At 42.9% G+C, this 20,389-nt stretch overlaps 1 protein-coding gene across 1 annotated transcript in view; it reads right to left on the bottom strand.

Moving 5' to 3' along the window:
- The window catches only part of SH3BP5 (SH3 domain binding protein 5), a 54,215-nt gene extending 43,833 nt beyond the window's left edge, over positions 1-10,382 (bottom strand). Inside the window, exons 1-2 of the mRNA XM_074900632.1 lie at positions 10,232-10,382; positions 8,055-8,117 (exon numbers count right to left, since the gene is read on the bottom strand). Coding sequence (XP_074756733.1) covers positions 8,055-8,117; positions 10,232-10,312 — 144 coding nt within the window. The 5' untranslated portion in view covers positions 10,313-10,382. The remainder of the gene's footprint in view (positions 1-8,054; positions 8,118-10,231) is intronic.
- Between the last annotated feature and the right edge of the window lie 10,007 nt (positions 10,383-20,389).

Raw genomic sequence — 20,389 nt, 5'->3', positions numbered from 1 at the left:
ACGAAGTTAAAAAAAAAAAAAAAAAAAAGAAAAAAAGAAAAAAACAGAAAAAGAGCAGTCAAACTAACAACTTCTGTGCCCATTAATCTCCCACCAACACAGATGAAGCACATACAAATGACTGAACTGTAACTAATCCTGTAACTGGCACGTGAGGCACAGGTCTTGCAAATGGTTAAGCACATGCTTATCCATGAGCACAGCCCCACTTCACACAGTTACACTGGATAGGGAGCTTCAGCTGAAGAACAGACTGGCATGAACTTCCAGTTTATCATTTTCCCCAAAAGATGCCTGATTTCTATTTTGAGGCTTCATTTGAGTCTGGCCATCTTCATTTTTTCCTAGTGAAGAATGATAACAAAAACCAAAACACCCCAGAATTCATACCCATGTCATCCAACACATGGTGTTTTAGACGACATTTATTCTCGGGCTCCTGACTCTCAGGAACACAAGCCTGGAGGCTCTGCCATCTTCTGCATGAGAGAATAAGCAGATGCTCATACTCTGCTGGGATCAGTTCCCCCAGCCAAAGGCTTCCAGCCATCCCCTTTGGACACATCAAGATGCTGAGGTCTTTGAGAAAGTGTGATGTTAAACCCATGTCCAATCCTGCACTACACACGACACTTTTACTCTCCACTAGCCCCAACTACACTACAAAAGCAAATGATCCCACATTGTACACCTGCACCATGTGTGCTCCTGCAGTGACTCAGTGCCTTCACACCAGCCAGCCTCCTCAATCCAAACCAATTCAGCTTTCATGGTCTCAGTGACCGAGGCTCCTACGCGGGAGCTATGGCAACACCTCCCGTGAGCAAGGGCACAGCTCCCTGCTGCAGACACGCAGCCGCACTCAGCAGGTCAGCTCAGCGTGTCAGCTCTGCCACGCACTGGCAGAGTATTTGCAAAAGCCATCACCCTTGGGACAGTGCAAAATTCCCCTGGTAAGTACCCCTGGGGAAATTTACATACGAAATACAGGTGCTGCAGCTATTTTTACTCTTCATGTGAAAGTGGGGAGATCAGAAGCACCAAGACAGTTGCACCAAGAGCGCTGGGCTTGGTGCACTTGCTACTTACGTGACGTGAAAAGTGCATCTGTGTTTCACAGAAAGGATGGGCCTGTGGTCAAGGCAATAACTTGAGAATCTATTTAATTCCCTGCTCTACATCCAGCTTTCTGTGTTACTGTCAGTGAGACATTTCAACCCACATGTGAAGTGGTTCAAAGCTGTAAATCCTCTACATGGTGTTTTCCATAAGAACGCTCACGTCAAAAGCTTAGAGGCTCAGGAACAGCACAGCAGTGCAGTTCATCCATGGTCCTCAGCACAGGGGAAGCCCTACGATTGTGTTAGGAGACAACCACATCACCTTCAATTTACTTATCAAATCCTCTGGTGTGATGTGCCTCCCTACAAGTGTTACCATGTAACTGCAAAACTCTTGCTTCATTCAGACCTTTACCTAGCACACATGGATAATAGAGAAGGTAGAAGATGATAATTCCTGCAACTCGCTGGCATGAGCAAACCAAGGCAGTGCAGCATGTGCCACGCAATTTTTCTAGCACAGTCCTCAATTCCCGGTTTCGTATTTCGGTTCCTTGAAAGATGATGCTTTCCCAGCAGAAACACTAGTTATTACTAAGAGCAAGTATGCAGCCTTAGGTACAAACCCCGTGAGTCACACTCACCATTTCAGGGGGGGGTTGAAAAAAACCACATGGGATTGTTTTTCTCATCACTGCATTGAATATATACACAGACCAGATAAACTGTAACAGAATCAATGCAACTGACAAAACACTCAGACAACATTTCAAAAGCATGTTTTCACCTCTATTTACTCACAATCTTCCATGATCATTTTTGAGAACACCTTGTTACCGATTTTGCAAACAGAAAGGAGATACTGAAAGCTGACTGGCTAACATTTCCAATGTCTCCTCCCTCCTATTAGCTCAAATGAGATGATAAACCTTTTTAAAGCTCTGCAAAAGCCGATTACAGCACTTCGCCCTCAGCGCAAGTTGCAAAGTGAAGAACAAAAAGAAGTAGCAGTTGAAACTTCTCATTTAAGTTATATTCTTAGTAACTAGTCTCTCACTACCTAGGTGCTTGTCATACAGATGCACTAGCAGGCATAGCACTTAGTGCATCACGTGAACATCGGCAGTTTACTTTTCAACATCTTGTTCTACAGCTGCAAGAGCTCCACTCCCATCAACTTTCTCCCTGGAAATCCTTAGCATGTTTCTCCCAAATTATAGGTTTCACAAGCACAGTTTTAGAGAGCCTGACAGACTTCTACCCCATATATGCTTTTGCTGCAATATTTCATTGCACAAAGCAGGCTTTGTTTCCAGTAACTTCATATGCTGGGCAGCTATCTGCTACTGCACTGAAAGAGGGACCACACTTAATGACAGGCCATCCATACAGCAGCATTTCGGAGATCCACCCTTAAATGTGGAAAGAAACTAAAATATAATTTTACACTTACCCTGCATGTGTTGGAGAATAAAGCATGCTCATTTTCTTTTCCCACAAGTGATGGTGATGAGCTGGTGTTAGATGCCAGATGACAGGCAAATAACTATTTCTGCCCATCAAATGAAGTGTGTATTTTCAAACAATTTTCTTTCTAAAATGAACTTAACACATCAACTGGATATGAAGCATCTTGGTACCAAGCACATCTAAAATTCATTTACAAAGGTTGTCCTATGACCTTTCTGACAATCTGGCGTGCAGAACCTCTGACAACCCATTAAACCAACCTGGGAGGTGCATGGGAAATTAAATTGCTGACTGAGAGACAAGCTTCATCTATTTCCAAGAGGTAGGCAATATCCATAACTGCCTTCCTCTGCTGAAGAGACCTACCAGCTGCAAAAGCTCATTTCCAAGTTAAAATAGCATCAGTATCAACAACCTCCAAGTGTGAAAGCAGGTAGGCTTCCCAATTACATACACATCAGATAGATGTACTCAGAAATCTGCCCGAGAGCATCAAACAGGTTAATGACATTTTTACATCGATTTGATGCCTGAGCAATTCAAGTAAACCAAACTGACTACCAAACCTTAAAAACAAAGGGCAAAGAAGGGCTTAAGTAACATCTCAATTTTTAAGCATAGGGAAAATCTTCTCTTCCACACAGGTACTAATTTGTTATCTAAGAACAATAAAAATTGGTATTTGGAAGTTACTCTAACCTCCTGCTTGCAGACAGTTACAGACTGAGACTACAAATACACTGGTATTTTTAGTCCTCTTAGAAGCAGGGAGAGGAAAGCAGGCAGGGGAAGGCACTGGGTGCTCCTTCCAAAACAAGATTTCTCTGCCTAACCCTTCCTCTTCCCTTAGGCTAGAAATCCATCTCTGCTTCAAGAACGTGAATGAAGTAAAACCCTTTGACTCACTCAGACAACAAAATCTTTCCACAGCCACAGCAGAGGAAGGAGCCTTTCCTTACTCATCCATGGATGAAAGCACAAGGCAAACAACAAGCAGTCCACACACAGGAGCCATTTCCTATGGAAACAAGTAGATTATAAAGAGACATGGAAAGATTTGTCCTGCTAGTGCTGGACAAATCCATCATGCATGTATATCACACTCTAAAAAACATCTGGAACACCAGCCAGTGAGCTGCTTCACCCTGTGTACTCTTTTATGGACACTAGAAAATGCTACTCAGAGGTGCTGATAAAGTGGCAGATGTTTCTACGGATAGGCATTTCCCCAGGCCAAGCAGGCATGCTCAGAATGAGATTCCTGCCACTGACAGGCCGTTTTTCTAAAACTTGAAAGATTGAGAATTATTTTTTAAAAACAAATATTTTAGTGAGGAAGTAAGAAGAGCAACTCTAAATAAAATAGCTCTTACCCTTCTGAGAGGGGTTCAAATGCTGAGAAGGCTCACAAGTGAAAGAGCATCACAGCTGACACAGCCTTTTCCTTTGACTCTACCCAACACCAACCCAGGGTGACCTTCAGGATAAATCCAGGACAAGTAACACCAAAAGGTAAAAGTCTTGCAGATCAGGACTAGAGGACCTAGGAAAGCATATAAGAAGGATCCTAATCAGGCCCTACTTACAACAAGCATGGCTAAAAGCATCACTGTTCCGCTCTAGTTTTCATGTGCAGTCACCTCCCCTTAACAAACGTTGGCAAGCTCGTAGCTCCAGCAACACAAAAACTCTCTCTAACAAAAACCACATTTGGGATAGCTGGGATTCCAGTGGTAATTTTAATGGTATGTGCTGTATTTCCCCTCCCTGCAATGCTGCCAGAGGAACCCCAAGTGAATTTGTTACATCTGAATTGTACTTTCAGGAGCCAGTGAAAGACGTGTATGAGTTAGCTGAACAATCAAGTCGTGCACATTTGCTAAGTACATTTTCAACTCCTGATATGAGTTCAGATGGAGACGCTTTTCCAATAAACAGGAAAAAAGCTCAAATAGCAAGGCGCTGCTCTAACTTGCATTTGGCCAAAACATACTTGTATCTCCACTGCAAGATGTTTCCCCCACCTCTTCACAGACACTTTCAACATAAACAGGGATGTTAGCGAAGCCAAGTGTTAAATCCCTCAGAGGACCCTCATCATCCTTTTGCTGTGTCAGTAATGCTCAGTGTTGCACTTAGTATGAGCAGCATTATGGATTTTAAATCAAGCCTAATCAAAGATTCATTAACAGGCAATACATTAACGCAACATATAACTACCAGCCACTCAGTGCCCTTTAGCAGCTCCACAACTCCTGAACAGGCTGTGAGCATCATCAGGTCAGCATATTTCTCCAGGGTTTAATAGGATAGGTCAAAAGAGCAAAAAATGAGTAATTATATCAAGTAAAAGAATAGATGTAGCCAACTTCAACGTATATGTTCAATCCACCCCTCCCACATGTGGTTTGGGTGCAGAACTTGTTTTAAAAGATACAAAAAAAGTCAGGCAGATCAACTTAAAACAGAATTCCCCATTTTGTCACCTCTGGGAGCAGTAAACACCAATATTTTCTACATCATTGAAACACAGACATGTCTGTGGTTGCACTAAGAGAGTGGAGTCTCAAAATCCTAGAAGCCTCTGGTGATTTCAGCCCCATAACATTTCCGTCAGGTAAACCAGCATTTTTACTTCAATTTTTCAGATGTAGACCTGAAGCACAGTGAGAACAAAAGCATAGGGTTTAGAAGCATTTAGCACCTACAGCCCTTTTCCCGGTTAATGGGAACTGGAGACAGTCAGCAGTCCCCTTTACAGCAACTTGTGCAAAGCTACAGGAAGTCCAGAACATACTCCTAGTACTTAGATGCTACAAGGTTACTCTTCCTGTTTATCAGAGAGTACATCAAGTCACAAAAACATGGGTGTCTTTTTCTGAATTTCCTTCAACGAAATAACACCTTCTACTCAAATGCTCCCATTGCTTTTCCAGATTATTCTTGGAAAAAAATTCAACAGTGGGAATGTATGGCCCACAAAGTAATGCTTCAGGAAGCTGGCCATCAGCATCTTATGCTGCAAATAGCCTAATGATACTATGTTCCCATTAAAGTCAACTATGACCAGATATTGACAAGATTAAGAAAATAAGAATAGAAGAATAGGATAAATATAATTCCATTGTCTGGTTAAAAGCCCCTACACCTTTCTTCTAATGAAATACTGTGCAATAGCAGCAACACCACAGACTAGGAAGGGGTAGCAAGAAGGACCCAAAGTAGCTAACAAAAGCCAAAAGCACATCTTCAAAGGCAAACTCAGCATGACCCCCCCAGAAGCCGACGTTTTCAGCAGCATTCAAGGATTTTGGAAGTCTTTGAAGCAGAATGATGCCAGTTCTAAACTCCCCCTTCCAAACTCTGGATTCACCCTATAAGGCTGCTTGGCAAAGCTTTCTTTTCTTGTCCAGAGTATGAATGCAGGGATTTTCTTCTAACCACAAATGGTATTGGTTTTTTAATATCTTTCCTGTAGAAAGGGCATAAGTCCATTTAAAATGCATTTATCAACATGTATATAAATTAATCCTTGCTTACATCATCCAACTGCATTTGTCCTTAAAATTTAAGCGGATCAAAAGTAATGAAAATCTTTCTGGATTAAAAATTATGCAGTTGCACGATACCACAAACTGGCTTCAATCCAGTAAGATTTTCACATGAAGAGTGAAGAAGAAACATTCATGAAAGCATACTGTCAGTGATATTTCCATTTAATTCCATCAAACACTGCTTACAGTAAGTACTCCAGACTGATCTGCACTAAACATTTAATGACACAGAGGTAGGAAGCATCATATAATCATTCCCTGCAGTATCTTAGACTAAGTAAAGTAAGCAACAATATAAGACCAAGCTAATGTGGAAACACTGCTCTTTTATTTACAATGATATATCCAGGAGCCTTTCGGCTTTTACAGCTCAGCATGTGTCACACACATAGTAGCTACAAATCTCCAAGCTCTACAAACACTTGAACACATGAATAATTTTAATCAAGCAGTAAAATCCCATCTTCAGTCATTGGGACTTATTTCATGAGTATGCATTTGCATTATTATTACTATTCTATCTGCTTCATAATATGTCCTCAGTGCAAGGTTATGACAAGATTAATGAAAATCAGGCAACTATCCATAGCACCATCTTTCAATTTCAGTACCTCAGCATGAAATCAGGAGACTGAAAAGACACATATATATAATGGGGTTTTTCTAATATACGTATATAAAGAATCCTGAAGTCCATTTAATTGGTACTGTTGCAGACTAGCATACTGATTTTTAAAGTTCATGCATAAAATTTAAATCAAGCTAGTGACACTTAACGGTTTTCACAGCTGAAATATAGTTTAATTTTGCATAACAAGTAGTCCCCCATTCCACTAAGTTTATTTGCCAATAAATTAATGATCTACGTGCCACAAAGCACAGAAAATGCAAACAAGTAGAAGAAAATAGCTATGTGACAAGGCCGCTTTATTTCCAAAGAAGTTCATAACCCTGTATTCTGTCTGGTGCATGCAGTGGATATTCCAATATTTTAAAATACTACTAGGAACCACCCCATGCTCCAGGTATCCATCTCATGAAAACAGACATATGGGGGGGGGGACACAGGACCCACATACTTTGACATTTTGAAGACACAGAACAGAAATCTATAGATGTATTTTTAGAGTATGTTCATGACTGCAATCTCAGCATGTTTTGATACAATATTCAAAATATTGTCAAGTTATCAAAATTATTTAGCATATAAATTAGCATTTTATGCCAGTTTTCCCTTAGCAGCATATTCATCTTACACTTCCACTGGCTTTACCCTCTTTGTTTTGCAGTTAACAAAAGAAAATTTAGACACACAAGTAGGACAGCTTGTTTGGATTTGTTATTAAATTAATAACACTGAGCCTTCCAGAATACCTACCAAGGAGCTGAAGCTCAGATTTGGGGCATTAGAAACAATTTCTTCAGAACTTTCTATTAGATTTTTAAGTGTCCAGGAAAACCTCTTTTCCTACTTAGGAAGTCTTTTCCTTCAACTCTCCTTCATTACTTTCCTTACTCAGAAAGCAATGGCAACAAAAGCAAAACTAACGAGCTAAAAAAAAAACCCAAACAAACAGCCACCAAGGAGGAGATCCTGGCAGGTAATTGTACGGCAAAGACCTCTTAACCAAATAAACTTTCACTGTCTATAATTACAAGAACACAAACCCAAAACAGGGACTTGTAAAAACAGAACTTGTCTAAGTTTAGTTTAAAAAACTAAAAAGGGGGGGGGGGGGGGGGGATATTCCTCCACATTCGGTCTTCACACTGTCAGCATCCCTCTACCTTCTCCCTTTCTGTTCCAGCTGTTAGCTCAGTTCACACCTTTAAGAAATCATCACCAGACTCTTGCTGCCAAATTACCATTCAGGATAGCACAATTCAGATGGGAACCTACTCAAAAATACTGTTGTTGTTCATAAAATCCAGCATGCACAAAAGGAAAATGCAAGAATGAATGTTGTACCTCCAGCTCCGTCTCTCTTCGATTGATATCATCTGTAGATTGATTTAGTTTTTCCAGCTCCCCCTAGAAAGAAAAGTCAAATACATGTTAAGGAATCAGGGGAAAAAAGTGTCTGAGAAGGCTCATTCACCATGCCCACTGAAAGCTCACAAGGACAGTAGCTTACAAATTCAGTGAAAAGAGGAAACCCTGAGACATTTAGAATAACTTTGCCACTGGCCTTCTATTATGCTACTTACAAGAAAAACAATCAGGGAAGCTCTATAGTTTTATTTTAAGGCATTAGATTTCCTATTCTGGCTTATTCCTTATTATTAAAAATAAACAGAAGGTACAGTGAGCTCTGTCTTGTTAATCAGTATAGTCACTATCTGCTAGTTTCCAGTGAGATACACACACACTGCCCCCCCCCCCCCCCCTCAAAAAAAGGATAAAGTTGGTACTATCACAGGAAAGAGGCAGTGAAAGCACTGCATTGATAAGAAACATGTCTTGCAGCATGAAGCAGCATTTTACTTTGGATTTTGGCAAACCATTTTAGAACACAATCAGTCGACAGGACATATGATTATGTTTACTTAGTCTGCCTTCACGCCAACATTTTGATCTCTTAACAGCAAAAACAAAGGTGTTAAATCCGTTGAATAAATATTTACTAGAGGTGGTGTTGGCATGAATGAAGTTACCGTAAAAACAAAGCTTGTTCTTAATGACTTTCTTACCACAAAAAGCAACCCTCGGGAGCAGATGCCAATAGCCTCCTCTCTTTTGAGCAACATGTTACTCCATGTGAGATCTTATGATTTCAGCAGGAGTGTTCTCTAACTCAAACGTTATTTAATTTTCAACCAGTGTAACAGAATCCGCCTTGAAACGTTTAGCTGTATAAACCAAACACTGTAAATTGATTGTCACTTGAGCGATTTCCCACTAGATTACCAGAATGACTCTGGTTACAATCAGGAAGGAATTAATGCAACAGTTTAGTTCTCTTATCCTCCGAGGTCAGATTTCATTTCCAGCTCCTAGGATTTGGAAGATACATATTTGCATATCCATGTTTTCTGAAACAGACACTCCCACAGAAATCATCTAATTGCCTTTTCTATACGGCTGAGAGTGCTGCGGCTCTCACACAGCTAGACATAGTATCCTGCTTTTTCAACCAAACAGAAAACTCGACAAAAACACTGTTTAACCAACAATGAGCAAATCAGGTATGTGGAAACATGTTGCAAGCTGAAGAACCCAAGGCCAAAATTAGATCAATAGGCACGAAGGGAGCTCAGCTTCTCAAAATCAGGGCAGCAAGAGCCTATCTTTTGGCTGGGGGCCTCGCTCTGTGTAACCATGTTTTGTGAATTTTGTGATTGCTCTGCTCAGCCCTGGAAAAGAAATGCTCAGGATGGAGAAAAGAATGACAACTACAGCAAGGAGGGCCCCATGCCAAAGATCCATCCTCTCAGCAATGTACACACATGCTTATATTCACTCATGACAAACGGTCCCAGCAACGCCAGAGGCAAAAGCCATAAATCTGCAGAGATCTAAAAATACAATTCATTTCAGGGACCACAGCGTGCTGAAGTTTGCACCAGGCAACTGGTTATGATTTTTGGATGTGATTTTGTGGAAAAAAGCTTTGTTTAGAAACCATGCAAGAATAAAAGGCGTTTCAGAAGGCATTCGGAGAGAGGAGACACCATCTTCCACTGAAGCTCCTTTTATAACCAACTAAAAATAATTTAAAAACCCCTACGTTTTCCCCCATTTACGGATTTCTGAGCGTCAGCTCTGTTTCACGAGCAAGGTCACGCTGTCACGGGCAAAAATAAAAAGGGAGGGGGAGTTCAGCAGCAGCAGCAGCAGCAGCAGGAGGACGGCCGCCCGACGGAGCCCGGCGCAGAGCGCTGCCCGGGGCCGCGGGGTAACAAAGGGCTGGGGCGCCCCGGAGCCGCTTCCCCCCGCACCCGGCGGGGGCCCCGACACCCGCCGCTGCTCCGCACCGCGGACCCGCACATATATGGGTGTGTATGTACATATGCATTAAACAGCGACGGTAAGGGCAATCAAAAAGGCCATCGTTAGAGCAGCTATTACATACACTACATACATATCAGAATCAATTGAAAAACGAAGCCCCTCAGCAGAGGCAGGCGAGGCGCGGCGGCCCTCACCTGGATGCGGGGGTCCACCTCCTCCTCCTCGGGGCGCGGGCCCTCCTCGGCGGCGCGGCCGCGCCTGCCCCCCGGCTCCATGGCGGCGGCGGCTGCCGGTGCCTCCCGCTGCCGGCGCCTCCCGCTCCGCCGCTGCCGGCTCTGGCGCCCCGGTCCGGCCCCCGCCCCGCCTCCGGGGGGAACCCCTCCCTCCCTCCCCACAGCGCCCCCCCTCTCTTTGTGCATTCGCATTGCAAGGAGGAAATGAGCGCAAAATTGCGGGGTTTCCTTTTTATTTATTTATTTTTAAACCCTCCTTCCCTCTTCCCCACCTCCCCACCCCTTTTTTTTCTGTGTGTGTGTGTGTGTGTATGTGTTAACGCCCGCGTTTTGCCGTGCTCGGCGCTCGCCCCGCCGTCCCCCGCGCCGGGCAGACCAAGCGCACGCAACTGCAGTGCGTGGAACCAAAAGGAGTAGTTTTGGGTGCAGGAGAAATGCTAACCATGCCTTGCCTGGCTTTTTTACGATTTCCCCCCCCCCTCCTCTTCTTCTTTCCTCTTTTCAGGCTCTTTTTCAGGCTGACGTGTCTGTGGAGAAGAAAAGGGGAGAGAAAGGGAGGAAAGAAAAATAATAACGGCACTTTCAACAACCCTGAAAATTCAAATAAACCCCACACTTCTATTGTGTGGCAGCTAGGCAAGCAACTACGGTACCTACTGATGCAGCAGAAAAAGACGTACTGAAGACATGTGCTTCTCTGGTCAGTGAAGAGGAACGTCTTGCAAGAAGCACTGATACGTGCATGGCCCCTGGCTAGCAGAGCACTTCAGATTAGGGCCTCCTTAATCCTGGGGGCAGCACCCAGACTGGCACCCAAACACTAATAGGAAAAGAGCAGGCAACCCTTCTGACGAGCAGCGTTCCAGCAGGAATTAGCTCCAGTCCCTTTTCATCTCACTGGCCTCGGTCATGGCTGAAACTCCTTTTGTGGGCTGCAGTGAAGAAATAAAATTTTAAACAATTTTTTTCTTTTCCCTTCTCACAGCAACCCCAGAGGGAGACTAACAGTGCATTCCCTCAACGCTGACAAGGAAAAACATGACGCTTTGTCTTTTCCCTCCTCAAGACACAGATAGTCCCACCAAAGCACATGGGTCGGGCTACCCAGCTTTGAAAAACAAGACAGGAATTGGCAACTGGCTGGGCCAAGGCCCTTCCTTAAATCACACCAACCACCACACTGAACTGCTTCTTACTCCCTCTGGGTGGATAACAAGTCATTTCAAACGGATGTGGAATATATCTCCACCTTAAAAACACCACTTCTGATTTAACTCCATTTTTGTTAGAAAACCCCTAAGAAGATTAAAAAAAAATAAAACAAAAGATTAGGTGTGGTAAAGAAGCTTCCTTTGTGAGATTGAAGATGAAAAAAAAAATCGCAGCAAAGCACAAGAAGATAAAAAAATTATGTTCCTAAGGTAAAAAAGGAGACAAAAGAAAAGCAGTTAAGCTCTTCCAAACCCTGTAAAGCAACTGAGAAAAAGAAAAAATGTGAGGAAGAGGAGAGTGACACAAACATTTGAAAATAGTATAAACATGCCAAGTGACACCAACAAACTAAAATAATCAAGGAACAGAGGAGGTGTTGCAGAAACGCAGATGGGTTGTTTGCAACATCTTCATTTCTCACAGCACAAGAAATCATGTAAAGGGGAAAATAAACCAAATCAGCCAAAGCCAAGTGTTTTACTACTGTCCATTAAATGAATTCAATGTGTACACACAGCCAGAGGTTCCCTGGGCCCCGGTGTCTCTTATCCCCAGTGTGCTGTGGCTCATGCCAAGACCGTGGTGGTCAAACGTCCAAAGTTCTCATTGTCCTAAAAGAGCACAGGAAACACAAAGCAGCATACAGAAGAGTTAGTGCTGGCAATCCCGCTGTTATCGCTTACATTTCTAGAACAAGGCTACACAAAACAGCTATCGTGTCTATGTCACATTTCTCCAAAACCTACACAGCCTGACCCACGGCAATGTCACGCAAAGCACTGCCCACAGCGTGGGGTACAGAAATGCCCCCACGCAGATGTGCTCTCCCCAAGTGATTTGTAATGTTTGCGCAAGGACCCTGTTCTTCCATTGCCACTATGATACTCCCTGTGATTGTCACAGCTCAAAAAACCTCCAGCCAAATTCATCAATCTGCTACCAATCGAGGCAGAACAAGCTGTTTCTTTCCTCAGTCATGGAATTAGCATGTTGGGAGAGCTGCCTGCAGAGTTTAACACTGTGCAAGAGACAGTATGAACACACAGGCCCCTTTCCCCACAGATCTAAAATCTCACAGAGCCCCAAGGCCACTGAGATCATATTCTATCAAACCAATACATTGGAAAGATTTATATATTTAAAAAAAAAAAATCACTGAAGAATGCACAGATCATATGTCTGTCATCACTGCAGACATCACTAAGGCATAAACAGAAAAGTGGCCTTAAGGGAAAGATTTGCTGGAAAAGGGACAGGGAGACTATTCAGTACACATGAAGATCAATAAAGGACTCCAGAATATTATTTGCATGCTCAGTTTTTTCTCTTCCCCATGAAGAAGTTTTGGCTGAAACCACTGTTAAATTCAAAGGGCAGCAGAGCCCTGGGAGTATCCGAGGAAAAATCCTGCACAGCACGTAGGCAGGCTTCATGCTCAGCCTAAGTCAATACGATGCAAGAAGTCAGCTGCGGATGACGGAGTTTAGGTATTACTTTTGCCAAGTCATGAGTGATCTCATCCTAGCAAATTTCTCCTCCATGATCTGTTAAAAGCCAGATACCTCCCCAAGCCCTCCCCACTCCCAGAAAGCCAGTCACACTGACCTTTTCGCTTCCCCCGCAGGTCCCACATGCACCAAGGCAGCTGAGTAAAGCCTGCACAAGGCTTGACTGAGACAGCCTGTGCTTTCTCCTGTATCAATATTTCAAAACCCTGGTCCCAAGCATTTAATATTTGAACAAAGCACTGTGAAGTTAAGGCAGGAAGAAACATCTTGCTCTTTCACTAATGGGATTCCAGAGTGGCCACAGCAGAGAATAAGCCCAGACCTGCTGGGCTAGGCTGCTGCTCAACACGAGTCAGGCTGGAGATGGTACAGCTCACCTAAAAAGCACAAGGAGAGGTACCGCTGCAGGTCGAGCCGTGATCCAAGTTACATCAACAACCAATTTAATTGCGCCAGGCAACACCTCTGTGTTGCCACATTACAGCAGGCATTTGGGATACAAGCCTTGTCATTATCACCAGATCCTGGAGCACAGAAAATCCTGGGCAAGGGTGGTGCTCTGGCCAAGAGCACCGCTACAGTCTTACTTTGGGGGGAAGTTGCTCGATAACCTCATTTTTTGGTCCCACAAAAACCCTCAGTGTACAGGCAGCATTTGCCAGGGGAAAGGGGAACGTCTGCGCTTTGAGGGAGGAGTGCAGAGAGGAGTTCTCCCCCCTGTTCTGGAGGATGGTTTGTAGATTAGGTGTTTTACCTCTGAACAGATGTTGGGGGACTAGAAGTTGCATTTTAAAGAAAATCAGCTAGGAAGAAGTATGCATCAGTGAAGAACTGCTTGGGGAAATGTACTAATGACTGCAGTTAATTTATGGGGGAAAAAAATCAAAGTGAATGGATAGTGTAATTTTACATATATTTGATAATTGTACATTCTGAAAGGATTTTAAGAAAAGGTTGGAGTTTTCCCAAATCTCATCTTACATTCAAATTTCAGTTCATAAGTGCCCTCAAAGCTTGCTTCTGCCCAAGCACTAGAGGCAAGGACCTAAAATACAAATCAAAGTTGCATTTCCTTCCTCAGAAACAAGTATCTCCTCTTTTTGAACACCAAAAGCATATTGAACAGAGTGCAGGACTAATTAATGCACATTTGATGACTGAAGATGCATTTGCAGTTCATGGAAACCTTTGTGGAGAAAACAGCCTGAGAGACAGAGCCTTGCTTAAAGAATCCTGCTTCTCTCCTCAAGGGGACTGGAGAAATAGTTTTGCTCTGAAAAATTCTTCTACTTTTGTCGATTATGATGCTAGAGGCTAACTTCTAATTGGCCTCGAATATTGCACTGTTGCAATTTGGTTTTAAATAACTTACTGTCAAACAAACACAGAGGAAGTATAAAAAGTCCAATTCTATGGGGAGGAAAAAAAAAAAACCAAACATGTCCCCTAAAATACATTTATGGACATAAAACCCTCCATGTAATTTCTTAACTGAATTAATCCTGAAGACCACTTTACCACACTGGTTTTTGCAATGTTACACCAGAAATTAGTGTAGCTCAGGGAACGTCTCATTTAAAAACAAAGCCACCATCTCCTTCTTCCAAACTGCAGCAAAGACACAGTTCTGCCAACATTCAAACCCCATATGCTTTCCCGGTTTTCAGAAGTATATTGCACATGTTCAAAACATTTTTAAACATTAAGTAGGATCTCACCCACAGCCACAGTACATTTGAAGATCCGGTCCTCCATATCTTAATCTCTGATCAGAGGATAAGCACATGCATTTTCTGAAGGTATGTTCTGTATTTATGGAAGATTTTAAATTCCCTGGATACACATGCAGGGTATTAAACACTTAAGAAGTGGTCAGAATCAAAATTTCCTCTGGCTTATTTCTGAAGAAAATTTTCACGCTTCCATACTCACAATGGTTGTGGCATGCATGTGCTCTGCATTTTAGAAAGCACTAAAAATCAATTATCTTTTTTACACCAGTTTGTAAGATGCTATCACCTTATGAACTTGCATACAAATGATGCACACAAAGACACATTAATGGAGCTTGAGAATCTATGGTACAAACAATTGTAAATTTCCCCACCTACAAGGAATGTATTTAAAGAAAAGCTACATCCCCAAATACCTTTTAATTTCACTTCTTTTTAACAAGCACAGTTTAGGGATGATTAAAAATACCCTCTAGGCTTCACAGTGCTACAAAGAAAGGAGGCTCATTTAAAGAGGTATGATCTGTTTTCTAGCCATACTAATCTTAGTATCTTTCATAAAAACTAAATACAAGGATTAGCAGCTGCTGGGCCAGTTTCTACTGGAAATGCATTTATATCCCATGAGCTGCTTCTCTTATTATTCTGAAGCCAGATATTGATGATGTTTTATATGGACAGTGTGAGTATATACACACTCATATATACTATGCTATATACATATTTTTATATATACATAAAAAATGCATGACTAACAGCTTGATGGATTTCCCTGATTCTTGTTTCATTGGGAAAGAACCACCATCATCACAGGACTTATCTTCTCCTCCTCCAAGCTGTCCTTTGGCAAGGCAGATGACGGGTGGAATTTCCCACTGGAAACCATCAGTACAACGACACTACATCTGCAGAAGAGCAGAGCAGTCCTGCTGCTCATCTGGCCAAGTACAGCATGCACTGCTCTTGCAGATCTAGAAAATAATAGAGTAACAGGAGACTCTTCCTCAGATCTGCTGCTGAACAATAAGGAAGATCCCTTTTACTGTGCTTCATACTTGAACAGGGAAAATATGCTATACTGCACCATTTTAAGTTGAATATATCCACCCAGGTTCCCAGTCCTGCTGTCTGCTTTCCTTGATAAGTAGTGTCCCATCAGTTTCGACAGAATCAGGATCAGATGCAAAGGTGTTAGTCTGTACTCAAAATAAGGCCTTAGACAAGAGGTGTTAAGAGCCAAAATGAGATGCAAGTGCCATTCTCTTCTACCCAGCCTGACCATTCAGTAAGGCTTCCGCAGAGGTGCAGATGCATCATTACTATTCAGTACAAGAGTACCCACCCTCGTCTTTTATTTTTTTATACTTAGACATCTATGCAAACCACATTTAAAATATTTATTTAAAGAATCACTTCTAATTTCCAAATAACATTAGCCACTTGCAAGAATACATCTCATTTTTCCAGTCCTTTGTTTGCTTAATGTTCAGACTGACTCCTTATTTGTGGCTATTCATTGGTAGGTTTCTCACTGGTAGATTTAAAGGATAAAACCCCTCTCACTGGTCTCTTGCCACCAGCCCACCCTGCTCATGACACCAAACGCAACACTGATAGATGAAGGCAGAAGTCCCTGTGCTATGAAAATATAACAACAAACAAGAATCTCTAGGTAATGAAGGTCCTGTGGGTCTGGCTCAGGGTATTCATGTGTCCAGTGTATTTCAGTGAGAGCCGTGAATGGTTGCTCAAAGGTGGGAGTTGCCACAACCCTTCCCTCACAAGCATGGCTACTCTGTGCACTCAGCACAGTAATTTTCCAGCTCACCAGGAAAGGGTCTTGTTAGGTGTTGGAAGCATGAGGAAAGCAAACCAGTAAGAAATCTGTAGAACACACATTTATTTGACACAGGGTGCCCAGAGCAAGCACAGGACAGGATGAAGGTCCACTGATTTGTGTTTGTCATGGCACCAAGGAGGAATGTGAAGCGGGGTGTAGGCCTCACAGTCCCATTCTTTCACTCATTTCAAGGACAGATTTATCTCCCGCTCTACTCTTTTCTCTCAAGGGATGATTTTTGCAGTAGCCTGCTGACCTTGTTCTTCATCCTCTCTTTTGTGTCATAAAACCCCAGCTGCACCCCTGGCATCAAGCCAACCTTGTTTCGCATTCTTCCTTTATTCCCCACAAAAAACATCTGTACCCTGGCACCAAAGAATGTGCTGTGTCCTTACTCAAAAGATAACGGCTTGACTACAGTCCCACCCACTCACACATACAAACTAAGATAAATACTACGCCAAGTTTGTACCTAACTTGGAGGGACAATAATCCGACACCAAATCAGAGGGACAGGTCAACGGGTTTGTGCTCTCACCCCCCCTCCAGAAGTGACACCTTCTGGTAAGATTTCCTCAGCTACACTGAGTGTATACCCGGGAAGTGTGTGTGTGATTGCAATTGTTTTTCTTTTGTGTAGTGCCATAGATCCAACCTGCAGTTTGTGCATTTATTGTAAGCAATCTTAAAGAATCTGTAGATGTTGCATGAGAAATAAACCATACTATTTGTGAATCCAACTGCTTCTCTTGAATGCAACCAGACTTACAGCATACAGGCTGTTTGGGCATCTGGGTCAGACCTATAGATACAGCCCCAGTTGACACACCTATTAAGAGATAAGACCAGCCGCCCCTAGCGCCTCTAATCTCTGAGGACCAGCTAGAACGCAAGGGGATTTATCTCTTACCAAATTTACTCTCACCCTAAATGCAACAGGTCTCCTTATGCCTCTCGTTCATGGGCAATGCTCCTGAGAGGTGCCATGTGACACTGTTTGCAGGCACCTTCCCACCACCAGCGAGGCATCTCCTACAGAGCAAAGCTACCCTGTGCGTGCAGGCTGGAGCGCAGCGCTGTGCAACAGCAACCTGGTGACTGCTGAAAGCTCTCTGACTACAGACTTCACTTCTTTGTAATCCTGCTATCAGACAGAAAATTCACCCATATTTTAAGCTGCTGAGCACACAACATTAACACCTTGAGCCTCCAGAACACCTTCACTAGAGGATCTCAGAGCATTTCTTCAAGTATCAGCTATTCAGGGAAGCTTTCCCTTTGGTTTCCTGCACAAATCCCATTTCTTACAGGTGCTAGTTGATTAAATAGAGGGAAACAGCACAGACAAGGATGGTCCAGAGGATCAGGGAAACAGACACCTACTCAAGATGAACTTTCAGACAGGGGGTTAATCAGACCAGGTAGCTACAGAAAGATTTGGGACCATTACTGTCATAGTCATCATTACCAGCTGAAGTACAAACAGAAAAGGCAGAACCCTGGTCTCTATCTAGAGAAACAAAAGATGGGGGCTGGCAACCAAAGGGGAACTCCTGTCTCTGAGTTGTGAAGGCAGACTGGCAGCCAGGAGAGAAACAGCTGGGCAGCCCAGAGATTGTGACAGACCTTCCACAGCCAAGCCTCAATAGCCAGGTATTAAGAAAGGTCTTTTTGCACGGCTCTTTTCCTCCTAACCACATCTGACTGACCCATAAGCAGTGACAAGATAAATAGGAAATGTTTTTTCTACCCTCCTCTTTAGTTTCCTTTCCAGGCCCCTTACAGCCTAATTTACCCTGTGCTGGAAAATATGAGCTTATCAAGTATCTAGACACAGAAAAAAATGTCAGTTTAACAAAGCTGAGTTTGATGCCTGTAAGATCAAGGTCCACACTTCAGATGTGTCCTTCCAGTATGTATGGAAATCCACAAGCCCTGAAAATATTCAAATAAAAGAAATCTGTCTCAGTTTTGTAAAAATGAAATGCTTTCTTTGTACAAAGCCCTTTTCCCCTCTCTTCTACCATTAATAGCAAGATTTTCTGCCCTCCGCTGCCTGGCAGAAATGTACTCTTCAGTGCTTCCTGTTACATAAAAATGGAGAGACTGAGCACATTGTGTGTAGGAGTGAAGTAGAGTCTGTTTTAGCACCCAACTTTATAAATCAGGAGAAGTAGAGATTATGTGCATTCCCTCTCCTGCCTTCCCTCATGCCACAACCCGCAGGGGCATGCTGCTGCAGAGCCACATCCCTGCATTTCCACCTTGGTGCCCAACAGCAGCCCAGAGCAGCGCCAAGGCTGTGAAACCTGCCCCGATCCAAAGTCAGTCACACAGAGCAGGTTTTGAAGCCTCACTGCCACAACCATGCTGCCAGCCGTATCTGACCAAGTGCCTCACACCTCCAAGAGTCAAATAAACATTTTCGTTTGCAATGCAGGTAAGAGGCTCTCCCTCTCACCTCTGCTCCCCACTCTTGAACTCTGTCATCTCTACTTCTCCCTCACTATCCACACTCAGCCTCTTTTTTCCCCCAGGCTTAAGACCTTCCCCTTCTTTCTACCATCTCAAGCATCATTCAAGCCATTGCTTCCCTCCTTCTTTAATTTGTCTTTGTCCTTCATTTCTCTCTTTCCCTTCTTACATTCTCCCCAACTTTATGTCCTGGAAATCCCTCTCCTAGAAGCAGAATTGGCTGTTCCCTCTCCCCAGCTGAAAATTTCTCTCTTATTTCTCTGTTTCATGCCATCTCTCATTCACTTCCCCACACCCCTAATTTCTATCACCAAAACACAGTCTCAGCATTGCAGCCGAGACTAGACACCAATTCTCAGGCTGAAGAGAACATTGTTCCGTTTTCTTCACCCATCCCACCCTTCATCAGCTCTTCCCCACAGGTCCCTCAGCAATGCAGACAAGGCAGGCACAAAGTGGAGGCTGCTGAGGCTGCCTGAGGGACCTAGAAGGGAAAGACAGTAAGTTCTGAAAAAAAACCCCAAACCACCAAAAATAAAACTGCTCACTGCTTTGGGGACTTCTGAGGATTAGGGGATATCCTTAGAGCTTCTACAAATTTACATTAGGTCTGGAAAGTACAGCATAGATATGCAGCAGCAGGCAGGGGAAAGGATCTTCAGAGTTTTGTGACACTGAGTGGTTCAGATCTCCATCAGCTGAAGAGCTCTGAAGGCACAAGACCAAACCTTTAAAGCTACCAGATAACAGATACCTGCACATCACGCTTCTGATTTCATTATTACTTGAACTGGTTCTGATTTTTCTCTTTCACCCGCAGGTGCAGACAAGTTCTAGACCTAGGTTTAAAAATAGTAATTCAATATACCAGCAAAAATCTGTTGCCAAGGCCAGACTAGCTATGGTCATTCCTGGATGGTAAAAGCAAGCGCTGTACCAGAGAATGCCAACAGAAGCAGCTTTGGGTAAGAGACTGAGAGAAGATCTATATTAGTATTATTGCCGTATCTACTTTTCAGGCAAAGCCATGAAGATATAAAGAGGCCAAATGACTGCAAAAAGGTACATAAGAATCTTATGGCAAAATTCAAAAGCAGACCCCAAGAGTCGCTTTTTTAATTTAACCTCTCTTCCGGACTCCCCTTTTTGGCACTTCATCTTTGCTCTAGTTCTGCAAAAGGCCTTTTCTCATCTTGAACTGGAATAACCTATTTAGGAGCCATGTCCTACTGCACAGTCCTTTAAAAAAACCTCACTAAGATTTCTGCAGAACAAGTTACAAAACTAAAAAAAGTAATTCTTGCTATGGTAATAAATTCAAAAACAAATTTCCTTTTTTCATATATAAACT

This window comes from Athene noctua, chromosome 2 (genome assembly GCF_965140245.1).
Source record: "Athene noctua chromosome 2, bAthNoc1.hap1.1, whole genome shotgun sequence".
In the NCBI taxonomy this organism is placed as follows: Eukaryota; Metazoa; Chordata; class Aves; order Strigiformes; family Strigidae; genus Athene; species Athene noctua.
This window is presented reverse-complemented; position numbering and strand designations above follow the sequence as displayed.